Source organism: Cheilinus undulatus, linkage group 6, assembly GCF_018320785.1.
Source record: "Cheilinus undulatus linkage group 6, ASM1832078v1, whole genome shotgun sequence".
Classification (NCBI taxonomy): domain Eukaryota; kingdom Metazoa; phylum Chordata; class Actinopteri; order Labriformes; family Labridae; genus Cheilinus; species Cheilinus undulatus.
In genome coordinates, this window is record NC_054870.1 from 3,614,416 (window position 1) to 3,640,432 (window position 26,017).

The window sequence follows — 26,017 nt, forward strand, 5'->3', positions numbered from 1 at the left end:
TCGATAAGCTTCTGCAATGTCACAAGATTTATTTCCATCCAGTGTTGCATTAATTTTAATATTGATGATGGGAGAGTCTGACCACTGCGCAAAGCCTTCTCCAGCACATCCCAAAGATTCTCAATGGGGTTAAGGTCTGGACTCTGTGGTGGCCAATCCATGTGTGAAAATGATGTCTCATGCTCCCTGAACCACTCTTTCACAATTTGAGCCTGATGAATCCTGGCATTGTCATCTTGGAATATGCCCGTGCCATTAGGGTAGGAAAAACTGTTTAAGAAATGAGAAGTTACTCGTTGCATCAGCTGGGGTTAAATAACTTGTTGCCAGCTGAAAGATAATCACCCATGCAGTAATTATCCAATAGGAGGCTCGTACCTATTTGCTTAGTTAAATCAAGGTGGCGACTTTTTTTTTTGGCCAGGCAATGTATATAAATTCAACATTGAATTAAATTTCAAGTCAGTAAGCAGGGGACAGCACAGCGGCGCAGGGGTTAGCGCTGTTGCCTCACAGCAAGAAGGTCCCTGATTCGCCTCCCGGTCAGGGCCTTTCTGTGTGGAGTTTGCATGTTCTCTCTGTGCATGCGTGGGTTCTTTCCGGGTACTCCGGCTTCCTCCCACCACCAAAGACATGCCAGTTAGGTTAACTGGTAAATCTAAATTGGCGTGTCTGTGTGTCTGGTTGTCTGTCTCTGTATGTCAGCCCTGCAATTGACTGGCGACCAGTCCAGGGTGTACCCCACCTCTCACCCAATGACTGCTGGGATAGGCTCCAGCACACCTGAGACCCCTAACGGGATAAGCGGTATAGAAAATGGATGGGTGGATGGAATTTAGTAAGCAGTTCAGTTTAGTGCTGTAGAAAAAAGAGGATTTGATTTTTCTTTTTCATTTTAAGGCTCAGTTGGTTAGAGTTTCCTAACCTGACATTTTGTCCTTGATATAAAGATTTTTTTCCTTTAAGAAAATTTTAGTTGGGCTTTCAGTAGAAGCATGGGACAGGGACATATTGAATAGAAAATTACTTTATTTACTATTTTAAAAAAAAATCTGTAGTTACAACAGTAAAGTCAAACTTAAATATTTCATTTTAAAAAGATTAATGAATCAGCTCATTTATCTATCTCAACACTGAAACCAAAAATTTAGAATATGAACAAAAGTGCTGTTTTGACCCATAAATTGATTACTTTTATTTCTAATAATTATTGTTATCTAGTCATTTTGTCAGATGTGTAATACAATGTTCTTTACTGATATGTACTGTATATACTTATCAAACATTGTATGAAAAATACTAGATCTAAAACTGGATTTTTGTCTGTTTGTTTCTTACCTCAGCACATAGGTGGAAGTAGCAAAGCAAGATGGTGGCCTCAGAGCAGGTGATGACCAAAATAATGAAGACAAGGAAAAGGAAGCCAAACATGTAGTACATCTGATGGGACCTGGTGGACAGGAGACAGAAGTCTAAATGGGCACTAAAGGAAATGTATGTGTGGGATTCTGTACATATTCTGGTCAGTCTGACAACACATCTGGTAAATACAACAGTTTAAAATACTAAATCTAGGTCTAAAAAGAGATTAGGCCTTGTCATGTTGTTATTCATATTAAATCATGTGCCTGTGGCTAATTGGTTTGTTTTCAGTGGAAAGGTTGCTAGCTTAATCCCCAGCTCCAACAGTGTACATACTGCAGTGAAACCCCAGACTGCTCCAGATGCCATAGCCATGTGAATGTCTATAAATGGTAATAATGATCCTTCTGAATAGCATCAGTGTATTAATGAGGAAATGTGGCATAAGAGCACAAAAGACTAGAAAAGCACAATGGGGGCAAAAGGTTTTTTAAATGCATTTTATACAGCCTTTAAAATGTAAAATAAAGCTTTGGAGGTCTATAAAAATAAAAGTTAATAAAGGGAAACAAAGTTATCAGTTCTCTAATTTACCAAATCAGTGAGTCAGCTTCTTTGATATCATGGATAGGATTTCAAAGATTCAGGGTGGGACAGCTTAGAGTAGCATCTTTTTGTAAAAATGTGATACCCTCACCTTTTTCAAATCATGCTCTTAAGCATGTACTGGAACAGGCAGTAGTATGCTAAAACAGTATTTCTGGATATTTAACAATAGCCCCAGCATTGCCATCATGAAGATGATGCTCTGAAATGTGTGAATATTTACAATAAATGCTTTAAGAGCGTGTGATTGTTTCTAGCAGCAGCACCGCTGCCTGTGTTTTAGGATGCTGTAAAAAGGATGACAGAACTGTTAATGATTTTGCAGCAATAATTTATCAAAAAATGGAAAAGAAATTAAAAGGACTGGTACACGTAAACTTGTGCCACTGAATAGCGCCATGCTACAGTGCTGCACAATGGTCTTCTCCAAAGTCACCCTGCAAACCATGCATTACTGGTTGCAATGCATTTAAAAATACTGAGATTCTTCTTTAGGGGATGAATCAGAGGTGGGAAAGGAACTGAAATTTATTGACAATATACCCTCAGGCCAATGCGTTGACTGATGCTGCAGCAGGCAGAATTAAAACCATCGCCCCACTCTTAAACTGACTTTAACCTATTTCTATGGGATATGATTGACTATTGATGCACATCATGAAAATAAATCATATTTACAGCCTATCTATATCCGTATAAAAGTACAGGAAATATAACTACACATTCCTAAAATCTACCTGATAATAGTTCTGGTTATTTGTTCTCATATTACCACTTAATGAGGGGGAAAAGAGTGCATATATGCCACCATGCAGAGAGAGAGGAATAATAAATAGTAAATGAACTTTAGCTTGTAGAGTGCTTTTCTAGTCATCTGTCTACTCAAAGCGCTTTTACACTGCAGGCCACACCTACACATTCACTCCACATTCATACACTGATGGCAGAGGTTTCTATGGAGAACTGGCCGTCAATATCAGCTAATCCCATAAATATGGAATGAGCCTGGAGGTTGACTTGACTTTGTTGTGACAACTTCTCTTCAGTGTATTTTTGGGTATCATTGGCAAGACGCGTCTAATATTGGAGTGGGAATGGGAGTGGCAGTTGCACTTTTACGGGCACCTGGCAAGCTTTCCCAGGCTTGTGATTGACGGACATCAGAAGGCCACAGCAGCTGATGCAGCAAAGTGCCGCACCGGCATGTGCTCCCATATCTGACCTGACCATTCAAAGCAGTGGGAACAAAATAGGGTAAAAATAAGAGTTAAGTGTCTTGCCTAAGGACACATCAACACTGCAGGAGCTAGGTATTGAATCCACGACTTCCCAACTGCGATTGAGATGACTGACTCTACCTACCGAGCCACAGTCGTCCATGATGTGTGTCAGCAATAATGTTGCTATCATACTAGGATGTTTTCATTAAAAGTGAGTTAGGCTGAAGGTCTCAGTGTATCAGTAGATCTAGGAGAGACCAAACAATGCATTTTTGTGTTCTATGAAAATGTGGTTCACTCATCATGAGCAGAAGACTATCTTATACCTGTATATGTTTGAGGGCTGGTAATGACATCACTATGACATCACTTAAACAGCATTGATTTGACTCATAGCCTCTGATAGTACAAGCAACAAAAACTGAGACCTGACATGCTTTAAACTATGAAAACCAAAATATTCTTCTTCTCACCAGATGGAGTTTAGTATGAAGAATAGCTGAATAAATATGCATCCAAAAGGCAGAATTCCTCCCATGACGATACCAGGGAAGGGCTTAGTGTAGAATGACTGCTCTGGGATTTGACGAGGAATCTGATTTGTCCGTACAGGATGTTCAATACCCTTAAAGAATCAAACAGAGATGGTGAGGGACCCAGAGAATCAAACATTTAGAAAAGGTCCCTACTGAGCTGTTAAAATGATAAAGATTATGTCTGTCAAATTAAGTATAGTATAGTTCAATTTCATGCTATGCCACCACTCACTTTTTCTTACAATAACACCAACACTGACATAGTGTAAATGTTAGGAATGGAAATACAGTTTACATTTACTCACAGCCTTTTTGAAGCCAAAGTACGCTCCTATAAAGGTCAGCGGCACTGAGATACAGAACCAAAGAGCCAATATGGCTACGAGAGTGCCGAAAGGCATGGCTGCAGAGGATCCTTCACCCCACAGGATCAAGTTCATCACAAAGAAATCTGCAAACACCACCCTGAGCAGAGGCAGGGAGGAAGTTACAAGAAGTTACTACCATAATAAAGTTTGAGGTTTCATGTTTGAGTCACAGTCTTACCCTGGACAGAGTAAAGCTGTCAGCAGAACATTGGTCTTCCACTTCTCTCCTCCAAAAGCTGTCCAGAAAATAAGCACAAAGGTTTTTTTTTAGAATTAAAAATAATAAAATAATAAATAATTGAACCAAACAGGAGCGTTGTCTTCTTCCTGATATTTTAAGCCTGTATTACTGAGTGTTAACAACACAAATTTGTTTTTTATGGGGAACATATTGACACCCTCCAACCCACCTTTTTCCTGAGGGGGGGGGGTCAAGATGTACATCCTACAGCAGCTATGACTGTGGGTACTAGAGTAAGCAAAAAGTGACTTAACAACAACAGTGGTTGTTTTAATTCTCAGTTTAGTAAGCACTGCTTCATGTTTTCAAAGATCAGGGTACTAAAGTTTAATTTATTTTGAAAGGGCATTTGAGGAAATGGCCAGCCTCACTTGTTTTTGGTTTTAAGACAAAAACCATAAAATGATTAAAAGGAGAAATGAGGAAAGAAACTTTGAAAAATGGTTTCATGACGTTTCATGCCTTTTGTTGTTTTACAATAAGACAGTCAAGAAGTAAAAAGGGACGGTCATGTGCAGAGGTGGGGAGTAACGCATTACGTTTACTCCGTTACATGTACTTGAGTGTTTTTTTTCTGAAAAATCCTACTTTTGGGAGTAGTTTTTGAGCTGAGTACTTTTTACTCCTACTCCGTTGCATTTGTGGTTAAAAAGCGATACTTTTACTCCGTTACATTGGGCATGCACTGGTCGCTACTTTTACTTGTCTATAATTTATTTCATTAAGTATTTTTACACTCAGCTGAGCTCTCACAGCAGCGTGAGGTAAAATCCTCAGCACCACAGAGTAAACGGAGGAGTGACCCCTCCCCCTTAACTATCAACAGTTGGAGATAATGGCTGAAGCTGTGATACCTGCGTCTCCTTCAGAGGAGCGTGTTTATCCTTGGACCAACATCAAGACTCTTTCCCTTTCAAACTATGAGGAACAACAGACACTGCTGCTTACTGTGTCTACCTAAAACGGTGGAAATGTCAAGCTTCAAAAATAGCACATCAAATCTAAGAAAGCACGTTATGGTAAGATAAACAAGCTAACGACTGCACTGCTAGTTAGCTAAACATTTAAGTTCAAATCTCTGTTTTAACCTACAGACTGCAAACACACAGTTGTGTCAGTGATAAATGACGTCACGTGTCCGACCACCTCTGCAGCTCTGCCACAAATGTGATTTTACACACCATTATTTAACGTTACGTTGTAGATGACACTTTTATCATGTGTGTGTGGCATATCTCTGATTATACCTAACATGGTTATAATGTGGGCCAGTGGGCCAAAGTTGGCTTTAGTTTTAATAAGTTTCAGTTTGGCTTGCCGAATTCGTTGAGTGATAATCAGGATAAAAATTCATAAATTGGAGCTTAACAATTAAATAAAAAGGGCAAAAAGTCAGTATTGAGGCCAGTTCATAAGATTAATTTCAATAAAATATGAGCCAAAAATCATTAACACATGATGAAATGAACATAATGTGATTAAAAAAGTAAGAACTGCAAGGTATAAATTCATGTATGAGATTAAAATCATCATGTAGAAATAAGATAGCTATAATGAGAGGAAGAGTCTGTTTTTTTCTCATTATATTGCATTTTTCATCTCATAATTTTGATTAACAAACATAACTTGACTGCTGCTTTATGTTAAGTTTTTTATTTCTTTTACTTCTGGCAAGTTATGCTACTTTATTTATGACAATGTGCAGTTTACATCACTACCCCTGAATAATGTGTTGTAGAGCAATATGTTTTAATAAATTGCACAAAATGAAGTTACTCATAAAGTTACTCACTACTTGAGTAGTCTTTTAACAAGGTACTTATTAACTCTTACTCAAGTACTTATTTTTATGAGTACCTTTACTTCTACTTGAGTAATTATTATCATTAAGTAACAGTACTTTTACTTGAGTACTGGTCATTTGACCCAGAAGTAAACACAAACTTTTCCAAATAATAGCCTGAGTAAGAGTATAGTGATGGATGGATGGATCTTTTGAAGATTGTTTTATTGTTTTATTTTAAAGAATATCTGTATTTAAATTAAAGAAAGAGCAAAGAAATTTAATCAGTGATAGAAAACAAATTAAGTCTAATATAGTAGTCCTTCCATTAAGGCATACTTTTAAGTAAATTATGATGTGTGCTTTATTTGGATGTGAGAGATCCTGATTTAAGTTTGTGGCCCTGTTAAAAAAAATTGTATATCCCCAATGGCTAAATAAAGTGCAAACAATGACATTTATTTGAATAGACCCTCACAAAAATATCAAAACCACCATGTCTGTCTGTCTGTCTGTCTGTCCATCCATTCATCGTTTGTCAGGCTTTTATTTTGAAAAGTTCATGTTTACTTCTGGGTCATGTGACCATCTTTTTTGGCATATTCAATGCCTTATGGTAAAACAACAAAAGGAAAAGTCATGAAACAAAATTAAACCGCTATTTCAAAGTTTGTTTCCTCATTTTACTATTTTAATTCAAATATCAAAAAAGGAAAAATAGCTCTGTTTATTTGTTTTATGGTTTCTGTCTTAAAACGAAAAACAAGTAAAGCTCACCGTGTTCTTAATTTCCATACAGTTAAATGCCCTTTCAAAATAAACCAGACTTTAGTACCCTGACCTTAAAATCAGGCATTCAGCTAAATGTAAATAATTATCTAAAGTTTTAGGTTGTTTCTGAAATGGCCAGTACCTGTTGCCTTGTTTACGGTACTAAAACTAGACGGCATTTTAAACATGCTGTTCACTGTCTGAATGTATACGGGACGTGGTTCTTTAAATTGACTCTAATAATAATTCGTTATATGGAATTTGAAAATTATAGAATTGAAGAGGTGTGAATCATGGATATTAGCATAGTTCACACATCTAAAGGACGAGCTGGTGAAATAAGAATTTAAGAAAACCCACAATCTAAAGATAGAAAGCTCTGACTGGACTCTACATCTTCTCTGAAGTTGATTTTCCCAACTCCTTAAACAAAATGGGATCATCAGCAATTACTGATAATAAGCTAATTAAGTTAGCTAAACATACTTGTGCACCTTTTCTGAGGCAATACCTTCATTATTCCTCCACTTTCCAGTAGAAGGTGGAGGAATAATAATACTATCCCGTGTCAGGTATAACAGATAAAGTCCCAGTCTAACAGAAGGGACCAGGAGTCACAGCCATGTTTCACACAAAGGATCATGGGGGCTAGGAATAAGGTAGATGCTGTATGCAGAAATTATAAGGTCTATGATTTATGCATTCATGTACTGACCAAATTCAACTTTATTTTCTGCTGCAGTAAATGTAAATGGTGATATGACTAGACTGACTTTTTCAGACCAAACAACCTGAAATCATTTTATAAGCCAGCGTTGATTTTTAAAGATATTTCTAACTCTAACTCTAACTCTCTCTTCTGTGTGTACAGTTGTAACAGCTCTATGAAATAATTGGTGGGTGCAACCCAAGATGAATTCCTCTGCTTTCTCATTTACTGTTTTTGCTTCAACATAAAAAGCTTAACCTGTATTTTTCTCACTTACATTTGTAGAGGCGAGCTGCCACAAATCCAGCAGGAGTTCCCAGAAGAACCCAGAGAACAACAGCACACGTCATAAGAGCCCCGCGGTTAGCCGGCGAGAGGAACCCAAGACAGGCAAAGACTGTAGAGAGGGGGGTCAGGATAAGTAAGGCATTACAGACTGTTTAACTGGCTAATGCATGAACATTTGAAAGTCTGAAAATCTGATCATGACATTTATATTGATGAAGATGTTGTCATTGTGGTGTGTAAGTATGTAGGCTTAATGACAAAGAACTTTGTGTGGCTAAATTGCAGTCTGAATATTTTTAACTACAACCATAGTCTTACACTGGCTAATATATATATATACTGTACATAGATATTTATAAATGATCCCACACAAAGCCTATGAGGGAATATCACACTAAGATGGCACTAGTTTTAGAACTACAACTGTCATGTAAATGTAGTTAATAATGAAAAGTTCATAGAGATAAAAAACATACAAAGGGTGACAAAAGTCATGATGAAGATTTGGGTGCCAGAGCCGAGGAAAACTGATAACAGCATTCCCTTTCTGGGGGGTCGGAAAACGTCTCCATGGACCAACTTCCAGCCAAACTCCTCCTGGGCATCCTCCTGTAGAACATCGGAGAAAAGCAGAAATAATTAACACAACGTAATAGTGTTATTTTGCTGTGTCATGTTCCAGCAGTGACTACTCTCTGTTTAATCATAAAAGGGTAGCTTTCATTTTACAGTCACATTTCATGTAATTAGGTCCAAGTTAAATAATAAAGTGTAGCAGTATGAACTAAGAACCAAAGGCTGTTTTAGCTCAGTCTTGGCTCCAAATGTGTTTCTAACAGCCACATACAAAAACAGAACTCACCACAGAATCCATCTGATTGTATCTTGCAATGTCTTTATGAAGAGTGCGCAGCATGATCATGGCCACCATTCCAGACAGGAACAACACAATCACCAAGGAGTTCATAATGCTGGTGAGGTAAAACAGTAAAAGTCATAGTAATGTGGCCCGTTACTTTCAAATCAATAAAGGTATGAATTAAACAACATGGCATGAAAGGTCTATCAAGACAGTTATCCAGGTAATGTACTTAAGTTGGACATGACCCTGATCAAATCTCTGGTCTTACTGTGGCTTTATAGGCTAAAACCTCAGCAGCATTTTGGAAACACAAATCAAACAGCAGGGTTTAGGTCACAATAAGAAGACTTGGGCTAAGATGGTGGTTATCATTCTTTTTTGGGTTTTTTAGACTCTCAATTTCTGTTTACTGTGTTGAGTTAAAATGGAGCCTAAGGTTCCATTTTATTTGTTTCTCATACCCATGTGATTGTCCTCGGATATAGGAGATAAGGCTGTGTTGCGTTACTGGTCTTAAACCTGGAGTCTGTCCTTATATTTATGTCTGTTAAGTGACGGTTGATGCCGGTCCCCAGGCTCCATAATCTGGTGGCGCTGTACTCCCTGCTCAGAAAGTATGACTGCCTCAGGTTGCTATGGTTACTCCTATCAGCTAACAGCTGTGGCTCATTAATTTGGAACAGTGTAAAGATCCATATATCAGAAGTTAATGGACACCAATGAAACTTCCAGAGCCAATCAGAATTGAGTATTCACAAAGACCATGGTATAAATTAAGTGGTATAAATCATTACAAATACGTAATTAATCCCATTTCTGTCAGAGAAACTATGTTGTCCATCATAATGTACTGACTGCTTTCTAAAATCTACAGTCCATAAGCCTGCTACAATTATGAATATCAGGACTAGTTACCTCCGCCAAGGAGGTTATGTGATCGGGTGGGTTTGTTTGTTTGTTCGTTTGTTAGTTTGTTAGCAACATAACTCAAAAATTCATGGACGGATTTTGATGAAATTTACAGGAAATGTCAGAAATGGCATAAGGAAGAACTGCTTTGATTTTGGGACTGATCCAGATCACCGTCTAGATCCAGAAATTTTTTAAAGGATTCTGTTTTATTGGGAGATAGGCCTAATGGCAGTAGTCTGCGCTGTTACCACTTTACACCAGGAGATGGCGGACATGAGTAACTTATTCAACATTTTGGAGTTTATAGAGATTCAAAGACACGCCGGTCGAGGAGACGAGTCGGAGCGTAACAGAGAGAAAGACAGTGAATTGTAGCGAGAATACTCACAATGCTGGGAGGAATAGAGGAATATTCACCCTCTGCCATGACGTCCACACGTAGTGAAGCCAATGCTTTGGCTCACCGTGTCTCCACTCCACCGGGGAGGGAGTAAATGGTGAATTAGATTTTGGGAGTGATCCGGATCACTTTGGATCCAGGAATGTTTTTAAAGGATTCTTCACTATTGGAAGATAAGGCTGATGGTGGAGGTCTGCGCTCTCTGAGTGCTTTTCTAGTTTGTTCTGCTGCCGTGGCTAGTACCCGACAAAATGTTAAAAAGGATCAACAACAGAGTGGATTTAGAGCATTGATTCTCAACCAGTGGGTTGGGATCCAAAAGTGGGTCGCAAAGCCATTTTCAGTGGGTTGCCAAAGTGTGCATGGAACAAAAGAGACAAAAAAACCTGTGATGTGCTTTTATTCTAAAGGATAATTCTCAGCACTTTGTTTCATTACATCTTTTGTTCCATTTCTAATCCATACTGCACCATTTTTCCATTAAAAGCATTTAGATATGACTGCAAAATATAGGAACTTTGGGTCGTGTTTAGGGCTGAACGATTTGAGAAATAATCTAATTGCGATTTTTTTCCCTCCAATATTGCGATTGCGATTTAATACGCAATTACATCTTTTGTAATATTCAACAATCATAAGAAGTAAATAATTCTATATTATAACCAATGTAATGCTAGATAATTAAACTAGGGATGAGAGATTAAAAAGATATATATAGTTGTGATTTTGGTTCATCTAAAAAAATTTGATTTTGATTTCTGTACTGAAGGGATGATAATTTTTTTTATTTTATTCTCATTTTGATCAAAAAATCATATACACAAACAAGAAAAGTAGGATTTTACTAGACTATTTTGGAAAAAAGACACCTGTATATATGCACAATGTGTAGAGCATGTCATTTCTGCTACAAAAAATCTGTATCAAATTGTTTTTTTTTCCGCAATACAGGTTAAAAAATATTGCACTGTCTGCGATTTGAAAATTACAGCAGGCCATACTGCGATTTAATCTAATTTGCGATTAACTGCCCAGCCCTAGACATGATTTTCCTTTAAGGACGTGGTGGATGGTCCTGATGAGCCAACTGAGAACTGCGGATTCAGAGGACATTTAATATTTAATAGAGTTGCTCTGCCCCGTTTTAAATATTCTTCTAAAAACTGCTCAACTGAGTAAATAAAGATTTAAATATCTAGTTAATTATTGCTTGTATAAATCTTGAGTTAAAGATGCTGGAATTCTCTTACAAGTTCAGTCAGCTTTTACAGAACTGACTTGTAAACTGATCATTACTTACTGTGAGAGGATGTTTGCAGTTTTGAATTTCAAAACAACACAAAGCTTTTAACCTTCAGAGAAAAAAGCTCTAAATGCAAACTTTTACACTCATGAACCATATTTGAACCACCAGTTCAGACTATTCATGTATGCCATTGTGTTTTTATTTCTTTTACCTGAACCACTGGATGTTGGTGTGAGGCATTGACTCCAGGATGTAGTCCCATCTAGACGCCCAGCGGATACTCTTGTCTTCCTAAAAACACAAGCACAGCGCTCCTTTTAGCTTAATAACAAAATGTAAAGTGACATGATAATCATTCAGAAGTGGCAGCCAATCCAGCCTTACAAACCAATCTATGCGTGAGCTATGAGCTGCTGCTCCAACTTTAGTTTCCAGTCTCCAGCAGACGTCTTCCTTTGAGAACCTACCTTAAAGTCAATGGTGTAGGTATACGGGATTTTGAAGACGCCTTCATGTTTGTTTTTCAGGAACTTTGGTCCTCCAGAACAATCTGGACTGCCATCATTGGGGTTTTCATAGCTGGAAGGACAGAGAGAGAAAAACATGAAGCACATGAAATAAGATCCTAATTCCCAAATATCTCGTTTGCATATTGAGATCTGATTATGTTGACTGCATTCATTATATTGTTCAGATCATTGGTTCCCAGGCTGGGGTCTGGGCACCCCTGGGGACCCTGTCTGCTCTGAGGCTGTCAAAATTAGATGTACATATATATTTTTTTAACTGAATCATGATTGGCAACATAATGTATGAAGGCCAACCTTCAAGCTTTGTTTAAAAATGAAGAGAATCTTTTTTGCTTATTTCTAAGCAAAAAAGTTAACATTTATAGGTGGGAAATGAGATTATAAAGTTGGTTATTTAAAAGAAAAAAAATCTCTGAATTTCAGAGTCCAAACTAGTGCCCTGCACGGGCCTATTATCTGGGCCCGAGTCCGGCCCGGGCCCGAGGGGGTGGAGCCCTAGCCCGGCCCGGCCCGGCAGGTTTTCAGAATTATCAGGTCCGAACCCGTATGAAGCCCGACTTTGTTTTTCTGTTTTGCGTGCGCGCGAGCGATGCAGCAGCGCACAGCAACAGCTGATTTACATATGGCAGCAATTGTAGGCCTATTAACAAATAAACACTTCTATTCTATTCTATAGTAGAACTATTAATCAATTCAACAACAGTGAGCTGCTTAACATGGCAAACTCTGTTCTTTAAACACCACAAGAAGAACAATCTGTTTACTTGGCATCATGCAGAAAAAGAATAGCATCCACAGTTTCAGGGGCAAGTCCTGTCCTCCTTTCTTCCATCACTCTTCCAGCTGCACTGAAAGCACACTCGCTGCTGCTACCGCTGGCTGGGACACATAGAGCAGAGCGGCTGCTGCGTTCAAGTGTTGCCATTTAAATTGGTTAAACACAAACACGACACATTGCTCTAATTGGCAGGTTTAAAACAAAAGAGCCCGAGCCCGGCCCGTGTCCGAGGTAATGATATGATCATTGGCCCGAAGCCCAGCCCTCAGGCCCCTCAGGCCTAGGGCTCCAATGCAGGGCTCTAGTTCAAACTGTAGGATATTTACTAGAAAAACTTGCAATTCCCAAGTTTATAAAGTCCCTAAATATGATAACAGAAACTCAAAAATGTCAAATTTTAAAAACCCTCCATTTACAGAAGTGTGTGGCCAAAAATATACAAGAAACCAAACTGAAAAAAGTGGTTGGATTTTTGACTTTATAATCTCCAAAAACTAAGTTTTGATTCACTTCCATTTCCAACTTTTAAAGTAAAAATATTGACTTTTTTCATGTATATTACCGACTTTTTAAACTTGAGATTTTTTAGATGTTTCTTAAAAACAACAAATCCTCTCTTTTGTGGTTTTAAAAGTGGCCTGAATACACTCATGATAATGGGTAGTTTTTACATTGATTTTTAGCAAGAACAAGTGTCTGCCTATTATGTTCAGATTTTGTCAATGAAAACGATTAAAATCTGTTTGAATTTTGTGAAGTGGGTGCTGGGGGGGCTTAGGTTTTCTCAGACCAAAATGAGTATTTTAACAAATTTTAACAGTTTCAATGCTAAATATCTTGTTTTTGTGCTAAATTAAATAGTACATGTTAAAAAGGATTTGTAAATCATCGTATTCTGTTTTTATTCACAATTTACAATGCATCACTACTTTTTTTGAATCGGACATGTAAAAGAGTAAAAAACAATCTGTTTACCTTTTGGGGTCAATCTTTGCAGCAACCAGCCGTGCTCCAAGCTGCTCATGCTCAACAACGTGGTAGTAGATGGTGATGTCCACATGGTTGAAGATGTAAAAAGCATCCTTTTCATTGAAGTTAGACTAGAAATGAATAAAAATTGACAGAGTAATACTGTGCTATGACAGTCACAACTACATAACTATGTCTTTTGAAACTTCTGAGGTTGTGACATTAGGGGTGACTATGGCTCAGTAGGGGTGGGAGAAAAAATCGATACAGCATAGTAACGTGATATTTTGTCTGGCGATATATCGTATCATCTTGTCCACCAAGTATTGATTTTTTCAAATTAATTGCTCATATAAAAAGGAAGCCTATAATAATGGAAAAATAAGATCAATTGTTTGGACAATTGTTCAGTGAGGTCGGCAGAGGTGACAGTCATAGAGCAGGAGAAAGTTCAACAAACATGGCAACACCAGGGGAAAGACATTAGGAATGCAAGCAGGGCATCAATGAGATGGATATGACACATGAGGTTTGCAAGAAGTGCTACATGAAAATAAAATACTGGGGAAATATGACAAACTTGAGGGCAAGACTAATGCTAAATCAGCTAAACAGTTGAAAAAATGGTATAGATCACAATATATGGTATTGCAATACTCACTGTATGGCAAAATGTTCAAAATCGCAATAATATTGAATTGTGACTCAAGTATCGTGATGATATTATATCGTGGGGCCACTTGTGATCCCAACCCCTGTGGCTCAGTAGGTAGAGTTGGTCGTCTCATATTTGGAAGGGTGTGGGTTCAATCCCCAGCTCCTGCACTCCTTCGGCAACACACTCAACCTACTACTGCATCGGTGGCGTGTAAATGGGTATGGAAGCACACCCATGGGATAGTTAATACTGATGGCAAATTCTCCATAGCTACAGGGTGTGAATGGGTAGGTGTATAAAATCGCTTTGAGTAGTCAGATGACTAGAAAAGCGCTATACAAGCTTATTATAAAAGAAGTTATGGTAGGACCAACTCCTACCTACACCTGATAAACCTGATCCACTGACACCGCACTCGACCTTATCCTTCCCATCTATAGTGAGGTTAATTCAACTGCAGATGAGGCATGCGTTCATACTGATATCTGAGACCACTGTTAAAGCTTTCTTCTGTATTAAGTCCCTTTAATGAAAGGCCTCTAATGAAGATTGATTACAGTTTGAGACTTAGTACTTGTCCCCATTCACCCATCATTCACACACTGATGGCAGAGGTCGCTATGGAGACTTGGCCATCAGTATTAGCTAATCCCATTCATACACATTTACACCAAGGCTGGGCAATTAATTGCAAATTAGAGTAAATCGCATATGGGCTGCTGCAATTTACAAATCACAGAAGTTGCAATATTACTTTAACTTGAAATTTATCAAAATAGTAGTTTAAAACATTCATTTTTTGCAGCAGCAGAGATTTTATGCACATTATGCTATAATTCAAGTTTCATTTAAAAAAAATGGTTTACAAGAATCCTTTTCATGTTTTATGTATTTTTTGTTTTAGTCTAAATGAGTGACATAAAAGTGATAAACCCCTTCAATAAAGCAATGGGTATCAAATTTGCAATATGAGCAGAAATAACTAGTTTATTCTATCTAATACTGATGAAGCTTGCCATTAGTTCATACTCCCAGATGTGGTCAGCTGATAGCCAGCTTCACCTGCCCCACCCCAGCTGCCTCCTTTATAGCTTATAGCTTGTTGCACCTTCATATTCAGATTCATGCTACTGTAAATTGATTGCTTCAAAAATAATTTCTTTGTTTTCAGTGTACATTGTCATTTATGTGTCCATTCATGCAGGGGTTTCTAGCCATGCACTTCCTGAAAAGTCAAAGCAGCTGCATGATTAACCCAGGGAGCATCTTTGGAGCAGAGTCCAGAGTTAAAATGTAAATCCATTTTGCAATAAAACGGTTAAAAGTATGATGAGTGTTCCTGACTGAATGCAGGTTAAAATACAGAATGATTTATTACTTGAATTTGTTGAGAAATGCATACGTTGAGGAACCTAAAAAGAATCGCATATTACATTGCAATTGCAAAATTGGGGAAAAAAATGAAATTAGATTATTCTTGCAAATCATTCAGCCCTAATTTACACACAAACTAGAATTAAGTGTCTTTCCTAAAAACTTGTGAGTGCAAGAGCTGGGGATCAGGACAACAGACTACCTACTGAGCCACAGTGGTCTGCTGTCTTTTAATAAAACTGGGTAGCTACTCATTAGACAGTGCCACATTCTGTAGGACCGGTTTAGGAGGTTTGCATGTGTTTACATACTTACATTGACCACGCATGCATCTTTTGGTCGGCCTGCTTCTGTTACATAACAGCCAATGGGGAAACCCGGGTTACAGAACTTCTGTCCATCTTCAACATCATAGCACCAGGTGACCGGCATGTTGTCCACAATCCTAGAAAACAGTCAAAGACACCAAACAAAAGTCATAAAAACCACACTAAAAGTCAACATTACCTAAAATATAAACTCTCAGTTGATCAGTCATTGTATTTCTCAAGACTGACAACATAACATTTCAGAATACAGTAAAAGTAATACATATTTGACCCAGCTCAAAATAAAACAGAAGACACTAGGGAATTTAACTTCTGAATATTATGGTTCCAACTTAAACATGCTTGTAGCACCAGGAAGCAAACAGTGTGGACATAATTCTTGTTTAAACAAAACTTTATTTAGACAGGATTTTTCAAACAGCTTCTTCTGGTTGAGCAGCAAGGCTGCACCCTAAAGCCCGGTGTACACTGTTGGTCGCTGGAGGTGGTAGTTGTAGCTGGTTTAAAAGTTTTACAAGCAGGGGTGAATCCAGAATTCTAGACTTCTAGACCCAGGCCCCAACTCTCTAATCGGTTTCATAACATTTGTGCGATTATCCTGTATTGTAACATTTTTTAGTGTGGTTAGGCAGTAAACACTGATGTATTACAGGTACGTATCAAAAAATTAGAATATCATGAAAAAGTTCAATATTTTTTGTCACTCTTTTCTGAAAGTGAAACCCATATATTATATAGACTTGTTACACATAGAGTGAAATATTTTAGGCCTTTATTTCTTGAAATGTTAATGGTTATAGCTTACAGAAATGAAAACCCAAAATCCAGTGTCTCAAAAATTAGAATATTACATAAGAGCAATTAAATAAGGATGTTTTACACAGAAATGTCAGGCTTCTGAAAAGTTTTTTCATTTCTATGCCTTCAGTTGGGTCAGTTGGGTCTCCTTTTACATGAATTACTGCATCAATGTGGCGTGGAATGGAGGCGATCAGCCTGTGGCACCCAATTGAAGGCATAGAAATGAACATACTTTTCGGAAGCCTGACATTTCTGTGTAAAACATCCTTTTTTATTGATCTTATGTAATATTCTAATTTTTTGAGACACTGAATTTTGGGTTTTCATTTCTATAAGCCATAATCATCTAACCTGACATGCCAGATGGATTTGTTTCACACATCCATCTAGGAAAGCTTCAACAGGAAACGTCTGAGAAAAGGCAGAGGCTTTGAAAAAAACTCTGAGTGTGATTGGATGAACGTTCTGTCTGTCACATCTCTACGGGCCAATAAGAGCAACAAAACATGTGACGTTGCAGCTATCGAGCTGCGCATGCGAAGCTACGGGGAATAACGCGAAACATGGCAACTATAGACATGTAAGTACTCGACTTTTTTCGTTTTTGAACAGAAAACAACTCACTGCTGTTCTTTGTTCTTCTTTTAACAAAGAAATGGTGTCAAGTCCTGATAAAACTGGTGTTTTAGCAGCATCCACGCTAATCTCCTCCTCCATAACTGCACCAGCTCTTGCTGCTGCTTGTTTACGTCATGGCTCTGCTGCGCCTAAAAGTACTGCCCCTTGTCGCTGATTGGTCCTGTGACTTTCTAACTGGGCCCAAATGGTTCAGATAGGAGCTTTGCAAGATGGATTTGCCAGTGAGAAACACGGAAATGGGCGTATCCATCTGCTTTGCAAGGTTAATAATCATCAACATTTCAAGAAATAAAGGCCTAAAATATTTCACTCTATGTGTAACAAGTCTATATAATATATGGGTTTCACTTTTAGAAAAGAGTGACAAACAATGTTGAACTTTTTCATGATATTCTAATTTTTTGAGATGCACCTGTACTGTAAACTGAAGTTATTGATGGCACTTTGATGTACACATCAATGCTGGTGTTATTTCTGATATTTGCACCAATCTGATAAAAATCTGCATTAAAGGCTTAAAATTTGTTAAAAAGGATGTGCCTTTATTAGATAGTGGAGGACAGTGGATGGACTCGGTAAAAGAGAAGTGAGCGGGGAGAGACATGCGGCAAAGGTCCAAAGGCCAGATTCGAACCTGGGCCGCCCACATACATGGTGCACACCTTAAACTACTTAACCATCTGTGCGCTCTATTCATAACAAAATTTAAACGTTCCCCGTCATATAGACAATTACGTTCTATAGCCTACTTCTTAAAAGAATCTGCTAGAGATGTTTGAAACATTTAGGCTTTGATAAAGACGGCCCTTTGTTTACATGACAACTAACGAGTCATACTAATTTATCAGCGCTAGTCGAGCAAACAGTTTTTATTGGCCAATGATAAAATATTATTTCATTCATTTTCTGCTATGCTAAAGACCCAGAATTAAACCCCGAGAGGACTTTTCTTTAAATTCTTTGAAGGAAAATTCTCTCTTTTTGATAAGGATGAATTATTATTTGGTTATTGATCGCGGAAGAGGAGAGAGAGAGTCAGCAGGACTGACGGTGTCAGTTTGATCTTTGATCAGAAACAGTTTGAGTTCTGCTTTTAAGACAATTTACAGACATTCAGATCAGACAGGAACATTCAGTTCTATAACTGCCGTCTTTCCTTATGAAACGTTAATCCAGTTCTGAATATCCCACCTGTCTCTCAGCAGGTTCAGGGTCAGTCATTGTGGATGAGACTGATTAGAGAGGTGGTGATAAAATCTCAGGCTTTAACTTGTTGAGACTTTAGTCCCTCATGGGTCATCTGATGATTGGCTGAGAAATCTGTGTGCACACAAGCCCACCTGCACTAGTTTTACAAGCATACGTCCTGATATGATTGGTAATAACTTCCCACCTGATAGCTCCATAATCATGAATTTGCATGTTTTAAATGGAAACTGTATTTCAGGTTTTAAATAGCATTCCAGCAGTTATCTAACCTAAAAGTATTAGCAAGAAGGGTCTATTTTCTGCCAAACTCTTACGGTGGGGCAAATGGACAGGGGGGTGGGCCCAGGACCATAAGGCCCGCCTATAACGCTGTGGTTAGGCAGGACGTTTCCCTTCCTCTCAGTGTCACTGCCCATTTTTCTGCTTTATTCAAATTCCTGAAGTGACCAGAGTTAGCTCTGAGCTGGGCGTTTACTTTCACTTTGATAGATAAATAAATAAATGAATAAAATGTACTCATTTTTGTTGTGTTTTTGTTGTGGCAATAAAAAAAACGATTTGACACTTTCACTTCCTTTCTTCAAACATGGACATTCTGAAGACGATAAAAATCTTGCAAAAAGGTTTGACTTCTGCACTTGCCTGACTGGTTGGTTGACCTTGTCTCAGCTTTTTAACTGAGTGATGAGCAGTTTTTCTGACCATACAGTACATACCAGTGATGCTGGTAGTTGAGTAGCATGCCTTTCTTGAGGAAGTCCAGTTTGGCTCTGTCTGCCTGGACGCCAGTGTCATAGGTTCTGGTGCACACCTTCTGACATTGTGCACGTTTCATAAATTCAAACTGACAGACAGAAAACAGGAAAGAGGATGTGAGCGTTTGGCACTGAAACAACTACGTTTTTAAATAACCATTGTGAATACAAACACTGAAAGAAATCCTCAACAGTGCAATTTTTTAGTTTATGAAAAGGAATCTATACAACATTTAAACAGCACGTTGGATGTGTCAAATCCAGAACATTTCATTATCAACAACACAGAGAACATGAACATAAAAACATCATATACTCTTCCTGGTATGTATTTTTCAACAAATTCAAGCAATAAATCATTCAATAATATAAGCTACATCCAGTCAGGAACACTCTCATCAAATCTTTAACTATATTATTGCAAAATGGATATGTAGTTTTTCTAAGCAGAGAAGGCTCTGCTCTAAAGATGCTCCCTGGGTTATTCAGCAACATGCTTTGACGTTCCAGGGAGCGCATGGCTAGAAACCCCACATGGAGAGATGCATTTATGAAAATGTATTGAAACAAATTAAATCACTTCAGCAGCAATTACTCTATAGTTACATGGATCTGAATATGAGGGTGCAAAAAGCTTTAGGCTATAAAGGAGGCAGCTGATGATGAAATGAAAAAAAAAAGTAAAAACATATTTTTAAATTATGAATGCAAATAAATTTTTACAAACAATATAAATAATATCTAAATATGAAAAGCAGTGCTTAACAAATGTATTAAACGACCACCCATGCAAGGCTGATGCCATAGCTGCCCTAAATTAACAGCACTGATAATAGCCAAAATCGTTTTTAATGTTTCTGTAATGGTTTATTCATCAGTGTGTACACGCTCTTTATTCTTTTTTTAAACATCTTTTTATTGGGGTTTTGTGTTTTCAAAACAATACAGAAAATGATATACAAATGTATAATTATAACATTCTGTCATTCTGGAAAACAAAACAATAACCATAAAGAAAAATTCATTCATTTATTCATTCATTAAAATAAAATAGAATAAAATGAAATTGAGTGTCATTGTACATCATTTCTTTCAGTCATTCTCTCCTTCTTGGGTTTGTCTTGTTAAAATAATCAATAAAAGGTTGCCATATAGAGTAAATATATGTTCCTTCTCGTTTAAGGAGTATTTTATTTTTTCTAACTGTAAGTATTGAATACTTGACTTCCAACTCGCTACTGTCTAATTTCCAGTCAGGTTTCAGAAAAAAACACAGTACGACTACTGCTGCCTTGAAAGTTGTGAATGACATTCTTGAAGCCTTGGACAAAAAACAGTGCTGTTCGTCTCTTTTTATTGACTTCTCCAAGGCCTTTGACACTCATGTTCTTTACATCCTCAAGAGGAGCTCAAAGAATATTGCCTCGGAAAATTGTTACAAAGGACAGTCAAGAAACTGAGTTGGTTTCTTCCTTTAAATATTTAGGGTTTTTGCTTGATGAAAACTTCTAAGGAGCACACTCAGTATGTTGCTAAAAAGCTGAAGGTTTTACTTGGTTTTTATTATAGAAACAAGTCCTGTTTCTCTTTTATGGTCAAAAAGAGACTATTTTGAGTCTACCTTTTTACCTATTCTTGACTATGGTGATGTATTGTACATGAATGCTTCTGCTCAGAGTCTGCAGATGTTGGATAGTGTTTATCGTGGAGCTCTGAGATTTATCACTAACTGTGGATTTCTTACTCACCATTGTACCTTATATTCTAAAGTCAACTGGACTTCTTTAAGCACACGTCGTCTTGGACATTGGTATAGATACAGTCGGCATAGAGAGGAATGCCCACAAAACGTCACATCCGGTTTGTGCCGAGGGGGAAAACAAACCGCTTTCCACAATGCCGGGCAACTGTTGTATACCCTTTTGCACTAAAAATAATTAAAAAAAATCAAAATCTGAAGTTTTATATTTTACCACATCAAAGCACAGAGCCGAGGAGAAGAATGCGGTGGCTTTAAGCGAGCCGGCGGGAGGATGAGTTTGGTCGCCTGTGGGATCCAAACGTGTAAATCTGTAGTCAGCACTTCATTACAGGTATGACAGCGTTATGTTCACTTTATTTAAACAGTGCTAGATAGTTTCCTAATTAACATGAATGTTCAATTACTAGTTTTAAGAGAAGTTAACTAACTTCTGCATTATGCAGGCTACCATGCCTCATTACAAAAGGTAACGAGTATACAGCGTAATTACTGGTGATGAAGCGTAACTCCGGCAAAACCACTTGTAAAAATAGTTATGTGCCTCCAGGGACCGATAGTTTTGAGGCTGTTGTGTAAATTCCTGCGTGATATACCGAGTCATCAATAACCAACATGCAGCTCCTGGCTGTTGTGCAATAACAACCATTGCGTGGTGCACAAATTCACTAAAACGTACTAATTTCCTTGTCAGACATTGAAATTATGACAGGTTTAATTTATCAGTAAACATGATTTTGCCTCTTACTGGGTGATTCAACCAGGTAGCAGAAGATGTCAGGGAATGACACATCAGGCCATTGAATAGGATCATTCGTCCACTCTTCAATAAGATACGGACAAGAATCAGATCCTATTAGAGTAATTTCTTAATGTATCTGTCTCTGTCAATTGGCTGTAAGGAATCAATGTGTGACATTTTACCGGTAAGCATATATACATGGAATTTTAAATCCCGGGCTGACAGTGCTGCGGGCGAGGGGGAAAGGATTGTTTTCCCCCTTGAAATGCCCCGCCCCCATCTATGACGCAACTGTGACGCAACGCCGACTGTGTCTATGTCTTCATTTATAAAGCCATTCTAGCTGACGTCTTATTATCAATGTACCTGTTCTTTATTATGTACTGTATGAGCTTGAGTGTGTTTGATTTTGAAACTGCATTGCTGCCATTCTTGGCCAGGTCCCCCTTGAAAAAGAGATCTTTGATCTCAATGTGGCTAGCCTGGTAAAATAAAGTTTAAATAAAAAAATAAAACACAATTCAATAAAACTGCATGGGTTGGGGGTTTTCTCTGTTTCCAATTTAACAAGATCAGTCGTCTTGCTAACATGTCACATACCGAATCATGTCATTTTGGTTACTTGAGAGCTGTACAGTAGTAGGCTTAACTCCGAACAGTGCTAGCACTGAATCAGGCGAGATCTGTTTCTGTGAAACATCAGATAGAGTTTGAAATATCTTATTCCAATAATTAATAATTCGTGGGCAACCCCAGAAAATATGTGCCAGAGAAGCTGGACCTTGTCCACACCTGTCATGTACACGCTCTTTAACCAAAATACCTTTAATGCTAAAATATGATTATTATTGTTATCCACTAATTTATTAATTTACTGTTTTACCAAAAAAAAAAAAACTGAAAAAATAGTAAAGCACATTATCATTTCTTGATTAAGATGCCAAATTATAGTTATTTACTGTCATTCCTGAACACAAAAAACAGTTTTAGTGGTTGAATTTTAAGCTTGATTAATTTCTGGATTTTGTTACAGATCCCCTGAAAAAATACACCAGCCACCACTGCCTGAACAGAGCTCCAGTTTTGTTTTTACTTCATCTGGAGTTTGGCAGAACTTTCTTGGGACCACAAAGCATTCTTCTCCATAGCACGCCATCTTCTCACACCCAGGTTTTAATTCCTGCAACCCCCAAAAGCACAGCTTTGCAGGCCACTAGACCACTGACAGGTCGTTTCCACTGAGCAGTCCGGCTCAGTTCGGTGCGGTACAGCTCGCATTTTTTGGCATTTCCAAAGAGAAAGGGTCCCAAAAAACCGACCCGTACCATCCCACTTTTTGGCACCCTTCTGTAGGGGTGCCAATCTTACCTAACCGTACCAAAAAGGTGGAGCTACACACACAACAACAGTATCTGGCCACAAATCAAGTTTCCTGATGTTTATCTGGATAATTTCAAGAACACAAAGCAGAGCCCAAAGGCTCACATCAGCCTGATCCATCCGCAATGGATGAGAAACTAAATTAATGCTTAAGTTTTGTGAACACGAAGCCTTAGAACAGTTCATTCTCTTCTGTAACTAGTTATTAATCTGCTTCTTACGTTAGATAACCTGTGAAAACATCGCTCTGTGGTTGCTGAACGGGCTCGTAAAACTTCAGGCTGCAGACTATTTTAAAGCGAGATCAGCGCACCCCAGACTTCTGACTTAATCTAGCTTGATTTTAACACCAGCTGAACTTTACTTTATTTTTAATGCGGCTAATTCTCACAGTACAGCTCTAAACTTTCATATTTTGTCATATAAACTGCTCTAGACTAGATATATTCACATATTAAGGTAGTGTTACGACTTAAACCGTCTCTGTACACGTATTCCATCAGCTGAGGATCTTTACTGACAGCGGTTAACATCATTAAAATGTAGTTATTTTTTTAAAAAGCACTTTCAGCTGAAATAAAGCTGTTTACTGCTTATTCCTGACTGCTTTCTGTCACTCATCCTTTCTATAACTCTGCAGCTGGAACAGCTGACTCGCGTTGTCTGTGACTTAACATGCATGCTTTTACAGCCCCGCCCACCAAGTGAGAGCACGGGTGTCTGTGGAAACGCAAACTATTTTGGGGTTTAGCGTACCAAACCATACCAAACCGAACGGAATCAAACCGGACCCCCTGATGGAAACACGGCTTATGCTACTGTTTCAACGGTCTTTTATGCCTCCAAAGCCCAGGAGGATTCTTTCAACCTTACATCATCTTCATCATCATCATAGTCTTTTTAAATCAAATTCAGTCATGTGTCCATTTCAAAGGGTCGACACTAACTCTGGCTTTTGGACGGTGCCAGCATTGATAGGATGAAGAACAAAGTGCTTCACAAGCACTAAGCAGCTAATTATAGAAGAGTTTAGCAGTTATATTTTAACAGGAGAAAACTTCCAGATATTATAGTGCTGTTCTGTCCAGCCTGTTGGAAACTCAGACAGTTAAAATATTTAAAGTCAAGCAGCACAGCACCAAAAAGGCTGAGTTAGAATCAGCTTATCTGCTTGAGGACATTCCTGATGTGTCAAAAGAGATTACTTTTAACAGGATCCCCTCTGTGTACAATTTATGTACAAATAATGTAACAGTGTATAATCTGATGTCTGAATAAGTTCATATCTCAAACATTGCTACCACAAATACAAACATGTGTATACACCAGTGTATGTGTGCATGTGCCATTGCTGCTGTAGGTGGATGTTACCTTGTACGGCGAAGGTTCAATTCTCTCCCCAAAAAGCACCTGGCCAAGGTTTTCTGATGGACGTTTCTCTGTTTCCTCTGAGCAGAAGTCAAACCTGCACAAAAATGAAGTGTATATCAATGACACAACACAATTCTTTGCTTTATTTCCACCTACTGTAAACTGGATTTAAATATCCAGATGTTACAGAAAAGGGTTCCTGTCAGGGATTGTTCAATTAAAACCCATTTTTACATCTTAGGATAAATAATCTCATATTATAATGATCCTGATCCAGACTGTCCTTTTCATTGAAGCCCAAGTTAAACAATTGTGATAAAGATGTCTCTTATTGCCATATTAAAAATAAATACAAAAATAAAAGTGTTTTTGTGTTTATCTAGTACTTACTCCTACAACTTAAACCAAGTGGATTTTTATTAACAGAAAACGAGACGTCAGCACTCATAAATGTCATTGTAGTTAGTTTTATTTAGGCAAGACACAACGAATGCATTTGAATCATGGTCTTCTTCAGCGTTGTGAACACTGAGCAGAAGAACACCTTAAATAAAGGAAGCATGCCAAACATCACAGGTACAACCTTCACAGTAAGACTTTTACGGCTCTCTGGTAGAGGCACCACTGCTCAGTAATACCTTCTACAAAGACCTATATATGTTTCAATATAAATATGTGTAATTACAATTAATCGCAACAATATACAACAAATAAAAAACATTAATCCAAGTTATCCAAGTACTAAAAGGACCCCGGGCACAACTCTCCAGCTGAAGATAAACTTTTAAAATGCAACATTGCCTATTTAAAATAAATCAAAAGCATTTAAAGCATTGAAAACAATGAAAAAGATAAATACTCCAAGAAGAGAGCATCAGTTATCCAAGACCATTTATAGACCATTTTAAAAAAGATGTACAAATAACTGAGTACAGAATGATTTCCACGGATGGAAACACGTTTTTGTTGTTGTAACTGATTAATACTAATCAGAGGTGGAGACAGTACCAGACTATTATACTAGGGCTGGGCATTTAATTTCAAATTAGATTACAAAACAATACGGCCTGCTGCAATTTTCAAATCGCAGACGAACAAACTAACAAACCCACCCAATCACATAAACTCCTTGGCAGAGGTAATTATCATTCCTTTGAATACAACAGTTCATATCCAATTTGCAAAATGAGTCAAAATCCTCACAAAAAGATATTTTTTCAAAATTGTTCAGCCCCAGTTCAATCTAATATTGTGTTGGTCATTTTTGTTGGGAAATAAATGAGATGAGGAACTTAAGAAATAATCACATATTACACCGCGATTGCGATATTGTGTAAAAAAAAAAAAAAAAAAAAAAAAAAAAAAGCAATTATATTATTTTACCAAATCATTTAGCCCTATATTGTACTCAAGTAACAG

The 26,017-nt window shown here is 37.8% G+C and overlaps 1 protein-coding gene across 1 annotated transcript in view; it reads right to left on the bottom strand.

The window, feature by feature from the left end:
* Positions 1-26,017, bottom strand: part of tm9sf2 (transmembrane 9 superfamily member 2) — a 29,382-nt gene that overhangs the window by 1,560 nt on the left and 1,805 nt on the right. Inside the window, exons 3-15 of the mRNA XM_041789816.1 lie at positions 24,599-24,692; positions 19,308-19,435; positions 15,929-16,058; positions 13,588-13,712; positions 11,772-11,883; positions 11,516-11,595; positions 8,747-8,855; positions 8,361-8,493; positions 7,874-7,993; positions 4,271-4,328; positions 4,030-4,189; positions 3,662-3,813; positions 1,339-1,450 (exon numbers count right to left, since the gene is read on the bottom strand). Coding sequence (XP_041645750.1) covers positions 1,339-1,450; positions 3,662-3,813; positions 4,030-4,189; positions 4,271-4,328; positions 7,874-7,993; positions 8,361-8,493; positions 8,747-8,855; positions 11,516-11,595; positions 11,772-11,883; positions 13,588-13,712; positions 15,929-16,058; positions 19,308-19,435; positions 24,599-24,692 — 1,513 coding nt within the window. The remainder of the gene's footprint in view (positions 1-1,338; positions 1,451-3,661; positions 3,814-4,029; positions 4,190-4,270; positions 4,329-7,873; positions 7,994-8,360; positions 8,494-8,746; positions 8,856-11,515; positions 11,596-11,771; positions 11,884-13,587; positions 13,713-15,928; positions 16,059-19,307; positions 19,436-24,598; positions 24,693-26,017) is intronic.